Raw genomic sequence first — 17,491 nt, forward strand, 5'->3', positions numbered from 1 at the left:
TGCACAGACAAGGGCAGATTTATTGAGGGCAGAGGGGATGGTACGCCACCCGCAAGATTCAGTACAAATTCTATGTATATATGTGTATATATGTAAGAAATAGGATAAATAGAAGCGGTGCCACCCAGAGTAATAAAAGGCACCAAGGTGCTAGTGGTTGAGGCGTAGAGTTTTCTCCTTAATGGCGAGGGATCAAACCTTGCTTGTAGCATTTTTTTTAGATAAGGGTGATAAAGGTTTGTGCGAGGATTGTAAGGTGATCCCGAGTGAGAACCTTGCGACACAACATAGGCTCCTGGTGATGGACGTCGGTATCTGGATAAAGAGGACGAAGAGGTCTGAACGGTGTCAACTGAGGATCAGGTGGGGAGTTTTGACTAAGGACAATGCACAGGAGTTGGAGAGGCGGTTGACGGTTATGGGGGCCTGGAAGAGTAGTGAGGATGCTAGAGTTATGTGGACGGCAACGGCGGATTGTATAAGGGAGGCGGCGATGGAGGTGTTAGGGATCTCAAAGGGTTACTCTGGCGAGCACAGAGGCGACTGGTGGTGGAATGACGTGGTCCAGGGTAAACTGGAAGCAAAGAAAGCGGCGTACCTTAAGTTAGCGGAGAGCACCGAACAGAGAGAGATATAAGGAAGCTAGGAGGGAGGCAAAATTAGCGGTCACGGAGGCTAAGACTGCTGCGTTTGGTCGGCTGTATGAGGAACTGGGGGCCAAAGGTGGGGACAAGAAGTTACTTCGGCTGGCCAGAGCGAGAGAGAGGAAGGCTCGTGACCTGGATCAAACTAGGTGCATCAAAGACGAGGAAGGTCGTGTGTTGATGGAAGAGGCCCAGATTAAGCAAAGATGGCAGTCGTATTTTCATAAACTGCTGAACGAAGAGGGGGACAGAAACATCGTGTTAGGATGATTGGTGTAACACCCCATAAATTTGAATCGCTTGTGGATGCATTAAATGAGTATTAACGTGATGGTAATCAATTGTTATGACAAGAAGTGTACGAGGCATATCATAAGTGATTTGGGGTCCAATGAGAGACCTAAGTCTAAGCCAAGTTGGAAAATTATATGATAGACTAAAATTCAAAATGAGTATGCATAAAACCACACTTTAGACGATCATATCTAGATATATATAAGGTTTTAGGTGATGCACAACCTATCAAATGAAAGTTTATTGAGTCTAGTTTCTAACGCTTCAAACCGTTTGTCATTTGGACATCCCTACAAGAAGTTATGACCAAATTACCAAAGGTTGGCGGAGGAGTGTGTGGATGCGAAGCATCCGAGGCGGCATCCGAAAAGAGGGGCTAGCAGTGAAGTGCTGCCATAGCATCCGGGTCAGCATCCGAGCTCCTGAGAGGAGTGAACTTAAGATGCGAAGCATCCGAGGCTGCATCCGAAATCTGGGCCTATAAACACAATTTTGGGGTCCATTTTTCCCTTTTCTTTTGGATGAATCTTAGGGTTTTCCTCTACTCTCTCAAGACTTCCAACTCCTACCATCTTCAAGGTAAGTAATCCTTATTATCTTGGTGTGAAATTTCATAATTTCTACACTAGTATTGATGAAATCTACACATAAAATACTTAGATCTTCAAGAGATTTCTTCAAGAACTCAAAGGAGGGTTTTGCAAGATTTCTTCCTAAAAAGTAATCCTACACCCTTAGACTTACATGTATGAATTTATTAAGGGAATATGAGTATGAATAAGTAATAGAACTCTTGGTATGGTGATTGGAAGCCATAAATTCCCAATTTAATTACATAACTATTGTGGAGATAGAATAGATGATTATTTAATGGAACTTTATTGGTTGGGTGTGGATGGATGGTCACATATGTGATGTTGGAAATTATAAATTGGTTAATCATGATGGTGGGATAAATTGTTGATGAATGGTGGTAGTTGGATGATCTAAATATATGGTGATGGGATGTAGAGAGTTATGCTTACAAGGTGTTTGATAATATGCCTAAATGACTTAAGTTATGGAATTTGTTACTAATATTGGGTTCCATTGGATGTTGCTATTGTCGATTGAAGGTTCTTAGTGTTGTGGATCATTGTAATATCACTAAGGGGCGAAATTGAGGTATGTGAGGCTAACTCTCTATATTTGGGAATGTTAATGATTCTCCCTACGTCCCATCCATTATGACTATTACTAGTTTACTCAGAAAGTAATTATGCCTTAGTTCCATGAATAGTTGTAGAAATTCTATTCTCTAGATGACGTGGTTTCATAATTCATTCAATATCCCATGAGTCTCAGTTATGACATATCACTTTATTACGAATACACATTCCAGTAGAGTCCTATCTAGCAGTTCAGTATTATGTAAGTCCGTATGTTTCAGTATTTCAGTATCATGTATTGCATCATGATTCTCAGTTCCTTATTTTAAATCCTGAATGTCGAACACCTGTATTTGGGTCTGAGGCCATAGTTTATGCTATATGCATCATTGGGCCTAAGGCCGTAGTTATGTATACGTATACTTGGGTCCGAGGCCGTAGCTTGTGCACATATATATATTGGGCCTGAGAACGTAGTTTATCAAATAAACAGATTGTTCATCATTCAGAAGAGGGAGTATTCATAACCTTACTTCCTATGTTTAGTTCAGTTATCAGTTTCAATTTCAGTATTTACAGTTCTTTCCTTTAGTTGTTTTACATACCAGTGCAATTCAAATGTACTGACGTCCCCTTTTGCCCGGGGCCTGCATCTCGCGATGCAGGTAACGATTTACAGGTTGAAGACTATACTTTCTAGGACATCTCGTATCAGCTATTGGTGAGCCCCAGTCTTTCGGGGCATTATCCCTCCCTTTTTCAGTCATTATAGTATTTTAGTTAATAAGGTATACTGGGGACCTTGTCTCGGTAAACAATTAGCATTTCAGTATTCTTTAGAGGCTTCATATACTATAGTTCAGTCAGTCAGATGTTAGCAGGCTTTTATGTGTTAGCCTTGTCGGCTACTCGTTTATACTTGCAGACTTTTCAGTATTTTTTGCATCTATGATATTTCAGTCAGACTCTTTAGTAGATCATCATGTTATATATTTACATCTAGCTTACAGTTATACCATATGTTGATCCAGCCATACAGTTGGTTCTCTCGGTCTCATGTAGTCAGGCACCTAGTGCCGTGTTATGCCCAGGGCATGGTTCGGGGCGTGACAAAGCTTGGTATCAGAGCCTAGGTTCAAGAGTCCTAGGGAGTCTATGAAGCCGTGTCCAGTGGGTTCATTTTTATGTGTGTGTGCGCGCCACATGTGAGCACGTGATTTTTGCCCTATATGAATTACTTCCATAGTTTCAAAACAAAATAATTTCTTTTCATTATTTGCAACTTTATGGATTTTCGAAAAAATAAAAAAAAGGTGTTACATGTGCATTTAGGAGTTAATTTTGCATTTTTATAATTGTTTAGTAATTAAGTTGTTTTAAATAAAAGAAAATCACCAAAAAATAGGTTAATTTGCATTTTTCATTCTATATTTCAATTTGGAGTAATTTTTCTTTTAATTGTTCGGTTAATTAATTTTGATAATTATCATTTAGGCTTAATTAGTGTATTTAGGTCAATTAGGTTCTAGGAATTAATTTAGATTTTTGGAAAAAAAAACAACAAAAAGAATTAATTTTGGAAAAAGGGAAAGATTTTGAAAAGAAAGAGAGATCAGATTTTATATTTGGGCCAAAGTTAATTAAAATTGTCAAGCCCAAATCAAACCCCAGCCCAACCCACTTCTTATCATTAACCCGCCCAGACCCACGCTCCAACCCGTTTGGCTAACCCGACCCACTCCCTAAATACACACGCAAATACAATCTCAAAGAGCCAACACGCAAAATCCCTAAATCTAACGCGCACTGTGCTTCTTCTCCGAAGAACACGCGAACCAAGCCCCAAATTCCGTCCAAATTCAGGCGAGTGAGTCCCAATTCCCTAACCCACGCGTTCCCCCCATCCCTCCTCTCACCGTTCTAACGGTTACTGACGTGAGATTCCCCTCCCCTCTCACTCGTTCGATTTAGATGTATATCACAATTGGAAGGTTCTAGAGGCGGATTCGCTGGATGAGTGTGAGGTATTGGATTGAGTTCATTCAATCTGAGCCCTACATTCATCAAGGGATTCGTTTTCAAATAGGGCCAGTTCTGATTTTAAGAAGGGGGGGCTGGAGAATAAAAATTTGGAGAAAAGTTGAAAGGCTTGGATTATTTTCTGGTTTTCTGATTCCATTTTCTTCTTTGAAGAGTACTTTCAAAGTTTAACAGAAACATATATACGAATTTTTATTTTTTTGAGTCCGTCTTGGAGTTCCAAAAAGATGAAAAGCTGAACTGAAGTTTAAGTTCGGGTTTACTGTTGTTGTTCTGTTGAATTACTGCTGAACCTCGCTAGTATTCGAAGGCGAAAGGCGTGTTATTAAGGCTGTAATTATTAACAGAAGTTTGCGACTTCAGGTTTGATTTTCTTTTTCACCATGTAACTCTGTTTTGGCTGTTCTTGAGCTATGAAATGGACTGAAGTTTGAAAAAATGACTGAGATTTGTGTAGTTGTCCTAAGCTCATCTCACTGCTCTATTTTTTGTTTCCTTTGGTTTGAATTAGCTTCTTCCCTGATTTCATATGTGTGCTAGGGAGTGTTTGTATGGTCCTCGAGTCTCAGAATCCATCAAAACGTGTGATTTGTGTGTTCGTCTGCCTCGTCTATCACTGTTCGATCATAGTTAGTTCTGAAAATGTTTGGAGAATCGGTTCCTAAACTGTCTGAAGGTTAATTTTGCTTGGCGTTCTGTTATCATAAGCTGTCGGAGTTGGTTTGTTATTGCTATTTGAATCAGCAAAGGACTCGTGTATTTTTCCTGAAATTTCATGCTTATTCATGTACTAACCTTAAAATCAGTCGAGTCATGCATAGTTTTCATTCATGCCTTAACGTTAGAAATGTATGACTATCTGGACGCTTGAATTCTTATCAATTGGATCAACTATCTACTTGCCCACAGTTCCAGTGATCTGCTTCACTTTTGGCTAGGATTGGCATCATTGCAGATGTTACTCTACTGGAATTGGGATTAAAGATGCATGTTGTGTTGTTTGCTGAAGTCAGTTTCTAGCTTTGTTCATGCCTTGTTGTTAAAGATGTATAGGTCATTGGTTCCCTTTCCTACTTCTTTCAAACATGAGTAAGTTGCGTCAAGCAATTTGAAGTGCTAGGTTCCGTTAGAGTGTTAGCATTTGGCAGTTGTGATTGTGATAATCCCGTTCCCTAGATTTTGGTTTAAAATAAGAGGTTAAGTCAAAGTTGTCATGCGAAATAGGTATGTGCAGAACTGCATCCATTTCTTCTCTTTCACTTGAATATCAGTCTTGCATTTGATTTTAAAATGACTGAATCATCCATTTGGTTTAGATTGTATTCACTCATACTGTATTGCCAACTATAGATCATCATTAGCCTCTTTGGACCTCTGTTTAAACTTCTATCCCTGCTGAAAATTTCTCTTGTCTCGCACTGTTTAAGCAGCAGGTTTTCACAGGTTCTTGAGTGTAAATTCTGCACTGTTGGTTTTCATTTGAATAGCTGAAGTCTTTGTGTTAAGCTTTAATCCGTGTGAATCTGCTTTATGACCTGAAATTAGACATACGACCAAACACTCTAAAACAATACTAATGTTTCTACTAGAGGATCGTCGCGCTCTGAAATTTTTCATATACTTGAACATAACAAAATTCTTTTCTTAGAGGTCTTTGACAGTTTGTACAATTGCAATTGCGTGTGTGTAATTCTTAACTCCATTTTCTCTAATGAGCACTCTTTAGCTCTTGTAAAGCTCACTGCCCTAAAGTTTTGGGATGCCTGAAAACCAATATGACATTTGAAAGTAAGGGGGAAAAGAGGCTGCTGCTGGTTGTTTCTTCGTGGGCGCCATGGTTGTGCTTGCCATTGGCGATCGTTGGCAAGTGCATTTGGACTTGGACAATATTGAATCCTGCTTGTATCTGTTTCATGATAGTTTTCCTTTGCTTAGTTTAGTTTAAATGCTTAATTGTTGTCTACTTGGTGGATTGAGCCCATGGAATGGAAGTTGAGGCAGCTAATACAGGTTTGGCTTTGGGTTGTTGTCTTGACCCAATAAAGTAACAGAATATGGTTTAATCAAAATTGGCGAGGATGTGATTAGCAAGAATTAAAAACATCTTTGAGGCCCTATGTTCAGTAGCCATAGTGAGTACGCAAGAATGCTTTAAATACGCTCTAGATTAAAAATACGATCGTGGTTGCGTATACGTTCGCGTAACATGACCATGATCCTAAATTAATTCGGAGTATGCGTTCGCGCAACTTCGCTCAATCTTTTCTTTATAATAAAATAGGTTACAAGCTTTTAATTACTTTTAGCTCACATAAGTTCATTAAAATCACATATGGCCTTTTAGTAATTTCGTAGGCTAGATAAAAATAATATTTCGTAGAATATCCTTTAGGGCCGTTTAAAATACCAAGTGTGGTTCGCGTAACACAACTACATTTCTAAAAACAAAGCCGGAGTATGCGTTCGAGCAACTTCGGCCCAAACTTTTCTTAATAATAATTAAGCGTCATTGATTGTGGACACGTTCGCGTGACATGATTTTTGACGCATCAAACGGGCGGGTATACGTACGCGTAACCCGTCTCAAGATAATTTTCTAATTAAAAGCGGTGAAAGAAACAAATGCACATAGGTTTAAAATCAGTAATTAAACAATTTTCGTAAGCTAAGTATTATCAAAGCGACCGTGCTAGAACCACGGAGCTCGGGAGTGCCTAACACCTTCTCTCGAGTTAACAGAATTCCTTACCCGGATTTCTGATTCGCACACTGTAATAACAGAGTCATCCTTTTCCTCGATTCGGGATTCAAACCGGTGACTTGGGACACCATAAATCTCCCAAGTGGCGACTCTGAATCTCTTAATAAAATGAATCTCGTTTCGATTGTCCTTTAATTGGAAAAACTCCCTTTATTATACCCCTTTACGGGGGTGTAGTGTAAAAAGGAGGTGTGACACCACACGTGTAAACAGTTGACCACCAAGACATCTAGGATTGTACCATTTCTTTCGTACTCTAGATCGTGCAGTTAGAGCTATGCTTTCAGGAATCTTTCTAACTCGTGGGAATTGCGTATTTCAGAAAAATGCCTGCAAAAAGAAAGTACACCAGGAGGGCCTTAGCTACTAGCCAGGGGGCTACGACTAATGCTGCTTAGGAGGAGGACACTCCGGCCCAATGGGTTGCATCTGGCTCAGTGCCTAGTGCTTCAGACATGGATGTCAGGGGAGCTATCCAGTTGCTCACCCAGATTGTTGCTACTCAGGTTTAAAGGCAAGGAACAAGTGATGTTCATGAGACGGGTAGTTCCAAGTCCAGGGAATTCCTCAACATGAAACCTCCAGTCTTCACAGGGTCCAAAAAGGATGAGGATCCGCAAAACTTCATCGATGAGGTTCAGAAGATATTTCGAGTGATGTATGCTACAGACACTGAGGCAGTAGAGCTTGCTGTGTACCAGCTGAAGGATGTTGCCACCACTTGGTATGAAACATGGGAAGAGTCCCGAGGGGAGGGTGCGGCTCCTGCAGCTTGGAAAGAGTTTGCAGATGCGTTTCTTGAGCATTTTCTACCCATTGTGGTCTTGGAAGCTAAGGCTTTGGAGTTTGAGTGACTCAGACAGAATGATATGAGTGTGAATGAGTACTACCTCAAGTTCGTCTCTCTGGCTAAGTATGCTCCGGAAATGGTACGTGATATGAGGGCCAGAGTTAGGCGGTTTGTTTTTGGTCTTTCAGATGACTTGTTTGCTGATGCTAATATAGCTTCTCAGAACAATGACATGACCATTATTAAGATGGTTTCCTTTGTTCAAGGGAACGAAGACATGTTGAAGGAAGAAGAGCGGCTATAGAGAGAGAAGGACAGGAAATTCAGCAAGAGAGCTAAGTCTGCAGGAAATTTCAGCCATGGGGGATCTCAAGCAGGTGGAAATCGCCATTTTTTCAGTAAATCGAAATCAGGACCTGCTCCATCTTCAGCTAGTGCACCAGTTCAGAGGTCCAAGTTTAACAAGAAAAACCAAAATTTCAGAGCAGCAGGCTCACAGTCACAGACTAGTGCGGGATATAGAGGCCTTGAGTACCCTACTTGCAACACGTGTGGTAAGAAGCATCCAGGGTTGTGTCGCTTGGGCACAAATGGTTGCTTTGGGTGCAGTCAGAAGGGCCACTTCTTGAGGGATTGTCCATCAGCAAAGCAGAACAATGGAGGCAATGTAGCTCAGTCCACTAATTCAGCAGCCCCTCATAACTCTCAGGCCCAACAAGGGCGTGGTGCAGCAAAGTCTAGTAATGCAGGCGGTGGTCGAAATCGCTTGTATGCACTGGCAGGCCGTCAGGATACGGAGGCTCGTGGAGACGTTGTCACAGGTATGCTAACAATATTCACTTTTGATGTCTACGCTCTTATAGATCCGGGATCCACCCTATCTTATGTAACTCCATATATTGCTAAGAAATTTGGGATAGAACCAGAAAAGTTGTGTGAACCTTTTGAAGTATCCACTCCAGTTGGAGAATCAATTATAGCAAGATGTATCTATAGGGGATGTCCAGTCAAAGTGTATCATCGTCTTACTGTAGCAGACTTAGTAGAATTGGAGATGGTAGACTTCGATGTGATCATGGGCATGGATTGGTTAGAGTCCTGTTATGCCACAGTGGGTTGTAGAACCAAAATAGTAACTTTTGAATTTCGGGTGAACCAGTCTTAGAATGGAAGGGTGAGGCATATGTCGTGACATTTAAGGGGGACGACCCAACGCACAATGAACAGACTAAGACCCCCTAGCTAAGAACCGTCGGATAAAAGGGAATAATTACTATATAAAAGGGAAAGATAACGAGAAAAAGGAGGCCTCTCTCCTACAGAAGAAAAAGGCAGAAGAACTAGAGAAGGAAATAGGAGAAAGTCACGAGAAGTTGCAGATCTTGGCGACAAATCTTAGTAATCGTCTTTCTTGAATCAATAAAGATAGATCCTGCAACTAGCAATGGCATTCCCTCTATTCCTCCTTAATTTTGTACATTATGGGATAATACATCATGAATTTAAGCATGTTATATGTATTTGATATCTTTTTTAAGTCTTGAAAGTTCATGAGCTTGACTACATCTTATTCTCCTATTCAATGTGCTTTGATGTTTAATCTAGAGTTAATTATCCTTGGCTAAGATTTATCCTCTATATTTTTATTAATTAGTTTAACAAAAAGCTTAACACTTTTTGGTCAAATAAAGGGGGTGAGCCGCTCCAAGCGGAAAGAGATAGTGAATCCCGAACTTGCCTACGCTCATCCAAACCGGCCTCAAAAAGCGATCAGAAAGCGAAGCCTTTTAAAAATTATACCTAATGTCTATTTTTAAGACTTTCTTTTCATTGACTTTGAGGGTTTAAAATCAATTAATAAGTTTCATAAACAACGTGGATTTGCCCAAACCAAAATTTCAGAGCCCGCTATTTATAATTTGGCTATGAAAAAACCCTAAAGCCAAACCTCGCAGTTTTTTTTTTGATAATTATAATTTTCATTAATCACCAAGAGCAATCGTTACAAATCAGCATAGTCATCCTCGACTTGCTACAATCCATACATAATCCTATCTCTATAACTATACTTTATGCAGTACATAAATTCTCATAGTACTATATTTGGTCGATGGTCTTTGTATTGTTATTTTTGCCTTTGAAATGAAGTTGCTGCATCTTTGTCCTCGCTCCCCCTTGTTCTCTAATGTTGCATATGCATGCCACTTCCCTAGCTATCTGTTCTACATTCCTTGCTTGATCTTCAAACATTCTACTGTTCATTTCTTTCCAAATCACGTAGCTGTATTCTACATACATCATCTTGAGTATCTTAGTGACTTACCTTTGGATTGGAAAAACAACCATGTAAACACTTGTTGCCAAGAATTAGCTGGAGCATCCAAAAATTGCAACCATCTCAGCAATCTCATCCATACTGCTTTGGAGAAGCTACACTCACCAAAGAGATGGAGATGTGATTCATCTGCAGCCATACATAGAATGCACCGTGAGTTCGCTTGGATTCCCCATTTGGCTAATCGACCTACAATTAACAGCCTTTCATGACACTGGAGCCACATTGTAAATACTGCTTTAGGTCTAGCCTCATTATGGAATACCAAGGTTCTCCATTCCACTTTGTTATGATTCTCCGGAGCCCTCAGTATATCTGCTTAATGAAGCTCTTCAGCTGCTTTAGGGCTGGTATAGCAAGGTTCTCCATTCCACTTTTTTTCTTCCTTTTTTAAAATTTAATTTTGGGTTAATCCAGGACACCTTCATACTTTTAGTAGGAGTATTAGTATCAGGTAATTCATATTTTTTTGTTGTCACTTTTATTATGTTCTCTCAGAACTAACGTAAATATTAAAGAAAATTAACATGAAAGGTATTATAATTATGTTACATAGTAAAATAACTTATATAAGGTAAAATCTTATTGGAATTTAAGGTCCTAAATATTAGGACCTTCTATCTACCTCAAATAAATAACCATGTTACAAAATATTAGGGGTCGTTTGATAGGGTGTATAAGAGTAGTGCGGAATAAGGTATATTAGTAATGCATGTGTTAGTAATGCAAGCATTAGTTATGTAGATATTATTTCTTATCTACTGTTTGGTGTTGGTGTATTAAAATTATAATGCATTGCATAATTTAAGAAAAATAGTTGTTTACAAAAATGCCCTCCATATTCTCTAGCTTTAAGGGACTTTAAGGACAATTTTATTTTTAACCATACTAATGCATGCATTAATAGCCTTGGTATTACTAATGCCATGGTTATCTATGCATTACTTATACATAGGATAATACCAAGTATGATGTATAACAAATACAAGTACTCCCTCCGTTTCATATTAGATATGGTAGTTTGACTCGGCATGAAGTTTAGGAAAAAAGAAGACTTTTGAAACTCGTGGTCTTAAAAGCTAGGGGTAAAAGGTTTGTGGGGCCATGCCATTTGAGTGGCTATAAAAGCTTCTCACTAAGGGTAAATGGGTAAAATGAAGAGTTTAAAGTTGAATTATTTTCAAATTTAGAAATGTGTCATTTATTTTGGAACAGACTAAAAAGGAAAGTACCCCATCTAATATGAAACAGAGGGAGTATTAGTTATACACAGATTGAAAAAATATACCAAACAAGATATTAGTAATGCATAATGTTTATATTATTTTTTCTAATACCTCCTACCAAACGACCCCTTAGTATATATTTGAAAAAGTAATCAATTAATCCCCAGCCACTCATACGTCCTAGCAAAGGAAGAGGGTCAAATAACTAGGAATACAAGTAAGGTCAAAATGTAAGTGGAGTGAGTGGGGTACGGGTTAAAGTAACAAAAGATGAAAAGTAAAAGTAAGTTTGGCTATAAGAAGTTTTTTGCAGTAAAAGCTAAACACATCGTACAATCTTCTCATGATCCATCTACCAGGCACTGGTCACAGTTTGACAGTACTGTAAAATATCAGAAAACTCTGATTAGCCTAGGGGCATAAAAAACTCCTACGCTAGTATAATAATTAGGTGTGATTTTTTTACAGAAAACTTTAGTTTATGGATTTCCGTATAATTTGTCAGAGACAATAGCTGCCATAAAAGCAGAATAGTTGCAGCAATTGCAGATACAACAGAGACCCCTCTCACTCATTATATTTTGCACAGAGTACACTGTTCAGAGACCCCTAGTGTGTGTGTATGTGTGTGTGAATATAAGTGAGAGAAAAAAAGGGAGAAAAGATAACAATAATATTATGATCAGAACCATTAGTTTTATCCATGTACATAAGATTCTGCAACCCTAATGGTCCCTTAAATAAATATTAATCTCTCTGTCCCATTTATGTGATATTATTTTTGAGTTGTTCTTTAATCGTAATTTTTATATATATTTTTACACATTTTAAATTATTATAATATATAGTATTTTTACGTAATTTTCAAATATTAGTTTTATTTCAACACACTATCCTCTCTGCTGGAAACAACCTCTCTATCTTTATAAGGTAGGGGTAAGGTCTGGCATACGCACTACCCTCCTCAGACTCCATTTATGAGAATACACTAAGTTTGTTGTTGTTATTTCAACAATAATAATAACATATAGTATCATATATTCAAAATAAATTCAGAATTAAATTGAATAGATGTATCTAGGGAGAATTGGCTTTGAAGAAACTATTCCCTAGATACACATGTCGTGTTATTTCACAATTGAATCAATTTAAATTTTTTAAACAGACCTAAAGTTAGGGATTTATCAATAGGTAATGTTGCACCAATGCCCAACCAAAGGGCGACTGCGGTACCAATCAAAAAGACAGTCATCGCTACTGGACGGCGAAATGAATTTTGGAATTTATTAACATTCTCTAAAAAAGGTACTGTTAATAATCCCACAGGTACTTAAACCAGTAAAAGAACCCCCAATAATTTATTGGGCACTGTACGAAGTATTTGAAATACAGGAAAGATATTCAATGTGATCTTACAAGTGCGGTGTACGAAGACTTTACCCCTACCTTATAGAGATAAATAAATTATTTTCAATAGTACCTAGGTTCGAGAAAAATATTTTCAAGAGTATCAAATACACTATTAAAATTAAGAAATTTAAATATCTAAAAATGAAGAGTGTCAAATAAATATGGACAGTGGGTTAGTATTGCCTTGCCTACTATAGTATATATTCTCTTCCCAAAAGAGCTCCTTTTATTCACTACACCACTCTTCTTTTTTCTTCTCAAATATTTAGTGAAATTTTGTATAATCAATGATGAGTACTACAGCAAGAAATAGATTTCCATTCACAGCAAATCAATGGCAAGAACTTGAACATCAAGCTCTTATTTACAAATACATGGTTTCTGGAATGCCTGTTCCACCTGATCTTCTTTATACTATCAGAAGAAGCTTGGATTCTTCACTTTCCTCAAAACTCATTCTCCACCAACCTCACCACAGTACTATTTTCTTTCTCCACCCTATTTCATTATTTCAAAATTCTCACAAAAAACAAGTCAAAGTATTGATCTTTATGCATAAAATCTTGCACCAATATGTTGCATCTTTCTGTATACATATATGTTTCTGTTGTGTTGTGTTTGGTCATTATTTGTAAAGATTGGATTTTTTTCAGTTTACTCACAAGAATGAGTCAATGTAAAGATCTTTATGCATACAATTCTTGAAATATGTACTCCCTCCGTCCTAAAGTTGCGGTGTTTGACTCGGCACGAAGAGAAAGAGGGTCACATATATTGGGACGGAGGGAGTAGTATCTTTTTGTATATAGGCGTGTAAAAATTGTATTTTTTTTAATTTACTCCCTAAAATTAACTCAAAGTAAAGATCTTTAGGCATATAATTCATGAAATATGTGCTCCCTTCATCCTATGTTGTAGTGTTTGACTCGGCACAGAGAGAAAGAGAGACATATATTGGGACAGAGGCATAGAGAGAAAGAGAGACATATATTGGGACAGAGGGAGTAGTAGTATCTTTTTGAATATAGGTGCCTAAAGATTGGATTTTTTTAGTTTACTCCCAAAAATTAACTCAAAGTAAAGATCTTTATGCATGAAATCTTGAAGTATGTACTCTCTCCATCCTGTGTGGTAGTGTTTGACTCGGCCCCGCGAGAAAGAGTGTCACATATATTGGAACGGAGGGAGTAGTATCTTTTTGTATGTAGGCGTACAAAAGATTGGATTTTTTTGGACTCCCAAAAATAAGTCAAAGATGAGTTCTTTATGCATGAAATGTTGAAATATGCATTTGTGTTAGAACATTTTTTATTTATAAAAATTGGATTTTGTTGTTGTTGGTGTAGTTGGATGGAACTGTTTTCAAATGGGATTTGGGAAGAAAATAGATCCAGAGCCAGGGAGATGTAGAAGAACAGATGGTAAAAAATGGAGATGTTCAAAAGAAGCTTATCCAGATTCCAAATACTGTGAAAGACACATGCACAGAGGCAGAAACCGTTCAAGAAAGCCTGTGGAAATTATGACAACAACATCAACTAACACATCAACAACAACAAGACCTATTTCTACTATTGCTACTACTAATACTACAACTCCAACAGCAATTTCCATCTCATCAATCAACAAAAACACAAACAATATTTCCTCTTCTAGCCCCAATTCTTCACATCACTCTTTTTCTTATCTTACTTCAAATCATGAACCCCACCAATATCCTTTCCTTTATCCTCATTCTTCTTCCTCTAGACCATCCCCTGCTGCCATTGGTTTGGAATCTTCTCCTTATTCCAGGTTTAATTTCTGACTTTGACATCTTTAATTTGTCATGTTGTTCAATTTATGCGACATGGTTTGACTAAGTGTAGAGTTAAAAAAAAAAGATTCTTGAAATTTGTGATTTTTCGGCCATAACATTATGTACATTTTTAATTTGTGAAATTCAAGAAAAAGAATATTTTTCTAAGATTTGTGATCTTTAAGCCAATGGAGAAGCTAGGAATTTCGCGTAGGGTGTTCAAGATTTGAGATATTCATATTAAGAATAATTTTTAATTTATATACGCATAGTATAATTTTTCGATGAATGGTGTTCGATTGACCACCTTTCAATATATGTGGCTACGCCACTGCTTAAAGCCATGACATTAGGTGTCTATAAAAGCGTATCATTAAGAGCAAAATAAAAAGTATAAAGAGAAGTATCATTCTTTAGCAACTAAGTGTCACACAAAATAAAACAAAGTAGTACTTCATTATTTATATATAATCTTGATTCTTTTTTTTGGGGTTAAATTATGGTTGTGCAGAAATGGATATAGTGATGGAATGAAGGAGGATGTAGATGAGCATATTTTCTTCTCAGAAACTTCAGGGACAGTAAGAAGTACATGTGGTTCAAATTCAGTGGATGATACTTGGCAATTGTCACCATTAACAATGGGTTCATCAATGAAACAGAGAACTAATTCTCTATCACAAAATACAGGACACTCAGCTTCTTCTTACTTACAACTTCAAAGCCTAAATGAATCATCAACAAAAGATCATCATCATCAGTATTATAATGATGTCAAAGGTATGAAATTAGAGACAGAAGATCATCAACAGCAGCAGCAGCCTAAGAAAGTAATGCACCATTTTTTTGATGAATGGCCAAAGGACAACAAAGATTCTTGGCTTGATTCTGAGGATAAATATTCTGGCCTTTCCAAAACTCAACTCTCAATTTCAATACCTAATCCCTCATATGACTTCTTCATCACCACTAATGGTAAATTATCAAGAATCTCTTTCTTTTTTTATTTTTTTTATTTTATAACTTTTATATGGTTGAAAGGGAGCCTTGGAGTAACCGTAAAGTTATTTTCGTGTGACCTATAAGAGCCCGTTTGAATTGGCTTAAAAAAGTGACTTTTCAGCAAAAAATAATAAGTTGGGGTTGCTGGTTTATTGCTTTTGCCTTGTTTTAATTAGTTTTTAACTTATTTTAAGCACTTTTTAACTTTGTCAAACACTCAAAAGAGCTTAAAAGCTGAATTGACCAGCTTAAAAGCCAATCCAAACACCCTCTAAGTCACGAGTTCGAGCCGTGGAAGCTGCCACTAATGTGGTTGTATTATAATAGGCTGTCTACATTATATCCTTGCAGTGCAGCCCTTTTTCGGATCCCACGTAAATACAAGATATTTTGTGTATCGGGCTGCTGAATTTCTTTTTTCCAAACTTTTACATGGTTATGGCCAAAAAATTTCTGTTTTGACCAACATAGTTGAACTTTGTTTTTGCAGAGAAATGAGCTTTGTGAATCAAAGAAGTGGCCAAAAGAGTACTAACTACTTCAATGGTGGTGGGGTGGTGCTTATTCTGATATAACTTTCCGTATACCATGTGTTGTGTGTTCTGAAAAAACTGTTTTTTTTTCTTATTTATGTAATTGTAGTACTACTTCAAATTACAAGTATGTGGTGTCTGGCTAACTGAGCTATTTCACATGGTAGTATTTGGTTGTCAGCAGCATTGTATTCCTTTCCCCTCCCTAATATTACTATTACTATTGTATTTGTTATGTTTGAATTGGTTGAGCTGAGCCAGGTTTCTGCTATTTTTGCCACATGTTGGGATGTTTTTATCAGTCTATATGACTTGTTAATTTAATCCTGGGATAAGTTATACCTGGTTTGCTAACCAAACGAAGTATTAAGGTGGTATTAAATTTTTATACCAGCACTATACCTTCTTATATCTCATACCAAACGACCCCTTAGGGTTCATTTGGTACGAGTGATAAGAAATAATTAATTGCGGAATCAAATCTGAAATGAGTTTATCTATGTTTCATTGAGATAAAATTGCGGTATAACTAATCTCAGAATTAGTTATCTTGAGATTGTATCATTGTAGTGTTATTTTTATCTCAATGGGAAATAGGAGGATGGGATAACAATTCCGGGATAATTAATCTCGGAATATTAATTATGAGAAAATTTATTTCCAACCAAACGACCCCTTAGTATTCGACTCGCATTTGGGCTTGACTTAATTTGAATTTGTGTAAGGAAATCTCACATTTGTGATTAAGCGTTCTGTAACAAATCTGACTTCATACTCAGGGCTCGAAATCGAATTCTCTAGTTAAAAATGGAGTAGTTTAGTTACCTCTCCTCTACCATCCTTGTTGGTACCCATGTTGCTTGTTTGGATTCTTTTGTTATCTTATGCTTGTATATGTTTTTTTTATAATAACATAAAGCTGCTGCTCACACATTTGGCTCCTTTTTACACTCATGTACAAACCAAGGTTTACATAAGAAGTAATAGAAATTTGTTATGAAACAATAAAAGAAGAAGAAGAGTATTACAGAGAAAAGTAGAGAGGGAATTCTTATTGATTTTGGGATGAATTACAATGGAATAGAACTCTCTATTTATAGGGAGAGAGTGACTTAGCCACCAAGTAATAAACCCTAGAATCTCTTTAAATACAGACATTCATCATAAATAAAATTCTATTTATAACACTCCCCCTGAATGTCTATTCAACAGATAATGTCCCTCGTTAAAACCTTAACTAAAATAAAACCCAGTGGGAAAAAAATTTCTAGAGAAGGAAAAAGAGCACATATCTAACAATACGTCTTTTCGTTGCCTCGTTAAAAACCTTGCAAGGAAAACCCAGTGGGACAAAACCTTGTAAGGGAAAAAGAGTACAACGCGTATTAACTCCCCCTGATGAGAGCATCAATTCACATCCTTGAGCATTTGCATTCCAATCTTGTGCACCATCTTCAAAAGAACTTTGGTAGAGATTTGATGAACAAATCAGCCATTAACTTGAATGGAT

At 37.3% G+C, this 17,491-nt stretch overlaps 1 protein-coding gene across 1 annotated transcript; it reads left to right on the top strand.

Annotated features, from left to right (window-relative positions):
• Positions 1–12,865: 12,865 nt before the first annotated feature.
• Positions 12,866–16,252, top strand: LOC109206875 (growth-regulating factor 1-like). The gene is made up of 4 exons (XM_019369737.1): positions 12,866–13,125; positions 13,995–14,442; positions 14,958–15,421; positions 15,939–16,252. Exons 1-4 carry the CDS (start codon positions 12,936–12,938, stop codon positions 15,944–15,946), a joined length of 1,110 nt encoding a protein of 369 aa, XP_019225282.1. The 5' UTR covers positions 12,866–12,935; the 3' UTR covers positions 15,947–16,252.
• Positions 16,253–17,491: the final 1,239 nt, after the last annotated feature.

This window comes from Nicotiana attenuata, unplaced genomic scaffold (genome assembly GCF_001879085.1).
Source record: "Nicotiana attenuata strain UT unplaced genomic scaffold, NIATTr2, whole genome shotgun sequence".
Classification (NCBI taxonomy): Eukaryota; Viridiplantae; Streptophyta; class Magnoliopsida; order Solanales; family Solanaceae; genus Nicotiana; species Nicotiana attenuata.

What these genes read in the sequence shown, in the direction of transcription:
- LOC109206875 (XM_019369737.1), top strand. Translation starts at nt 12,936, where the DNA reads ATGATGAGTACTACAGCAAGAAATAGATTTCCATTCACAGCAAATCAA. An exon ending in TCTCCACCAACCTCACCACA is followed by an intron (nt 13,126 to 13,994) that starts GTACTATTTTCT and finishes TTGTTGGTGTAG; the next exon opens with TTGGATGGAACTGTTTTCAA. An exon ending in GAATCTTCTCCTTATTCCAG is followed by an intron (nt 14,443 to 14,957) that starts GTTTAATTTCTG and finishes ATGGTTGTGCAG; the next exon opens with AAATGGATATAGTGATGGAA.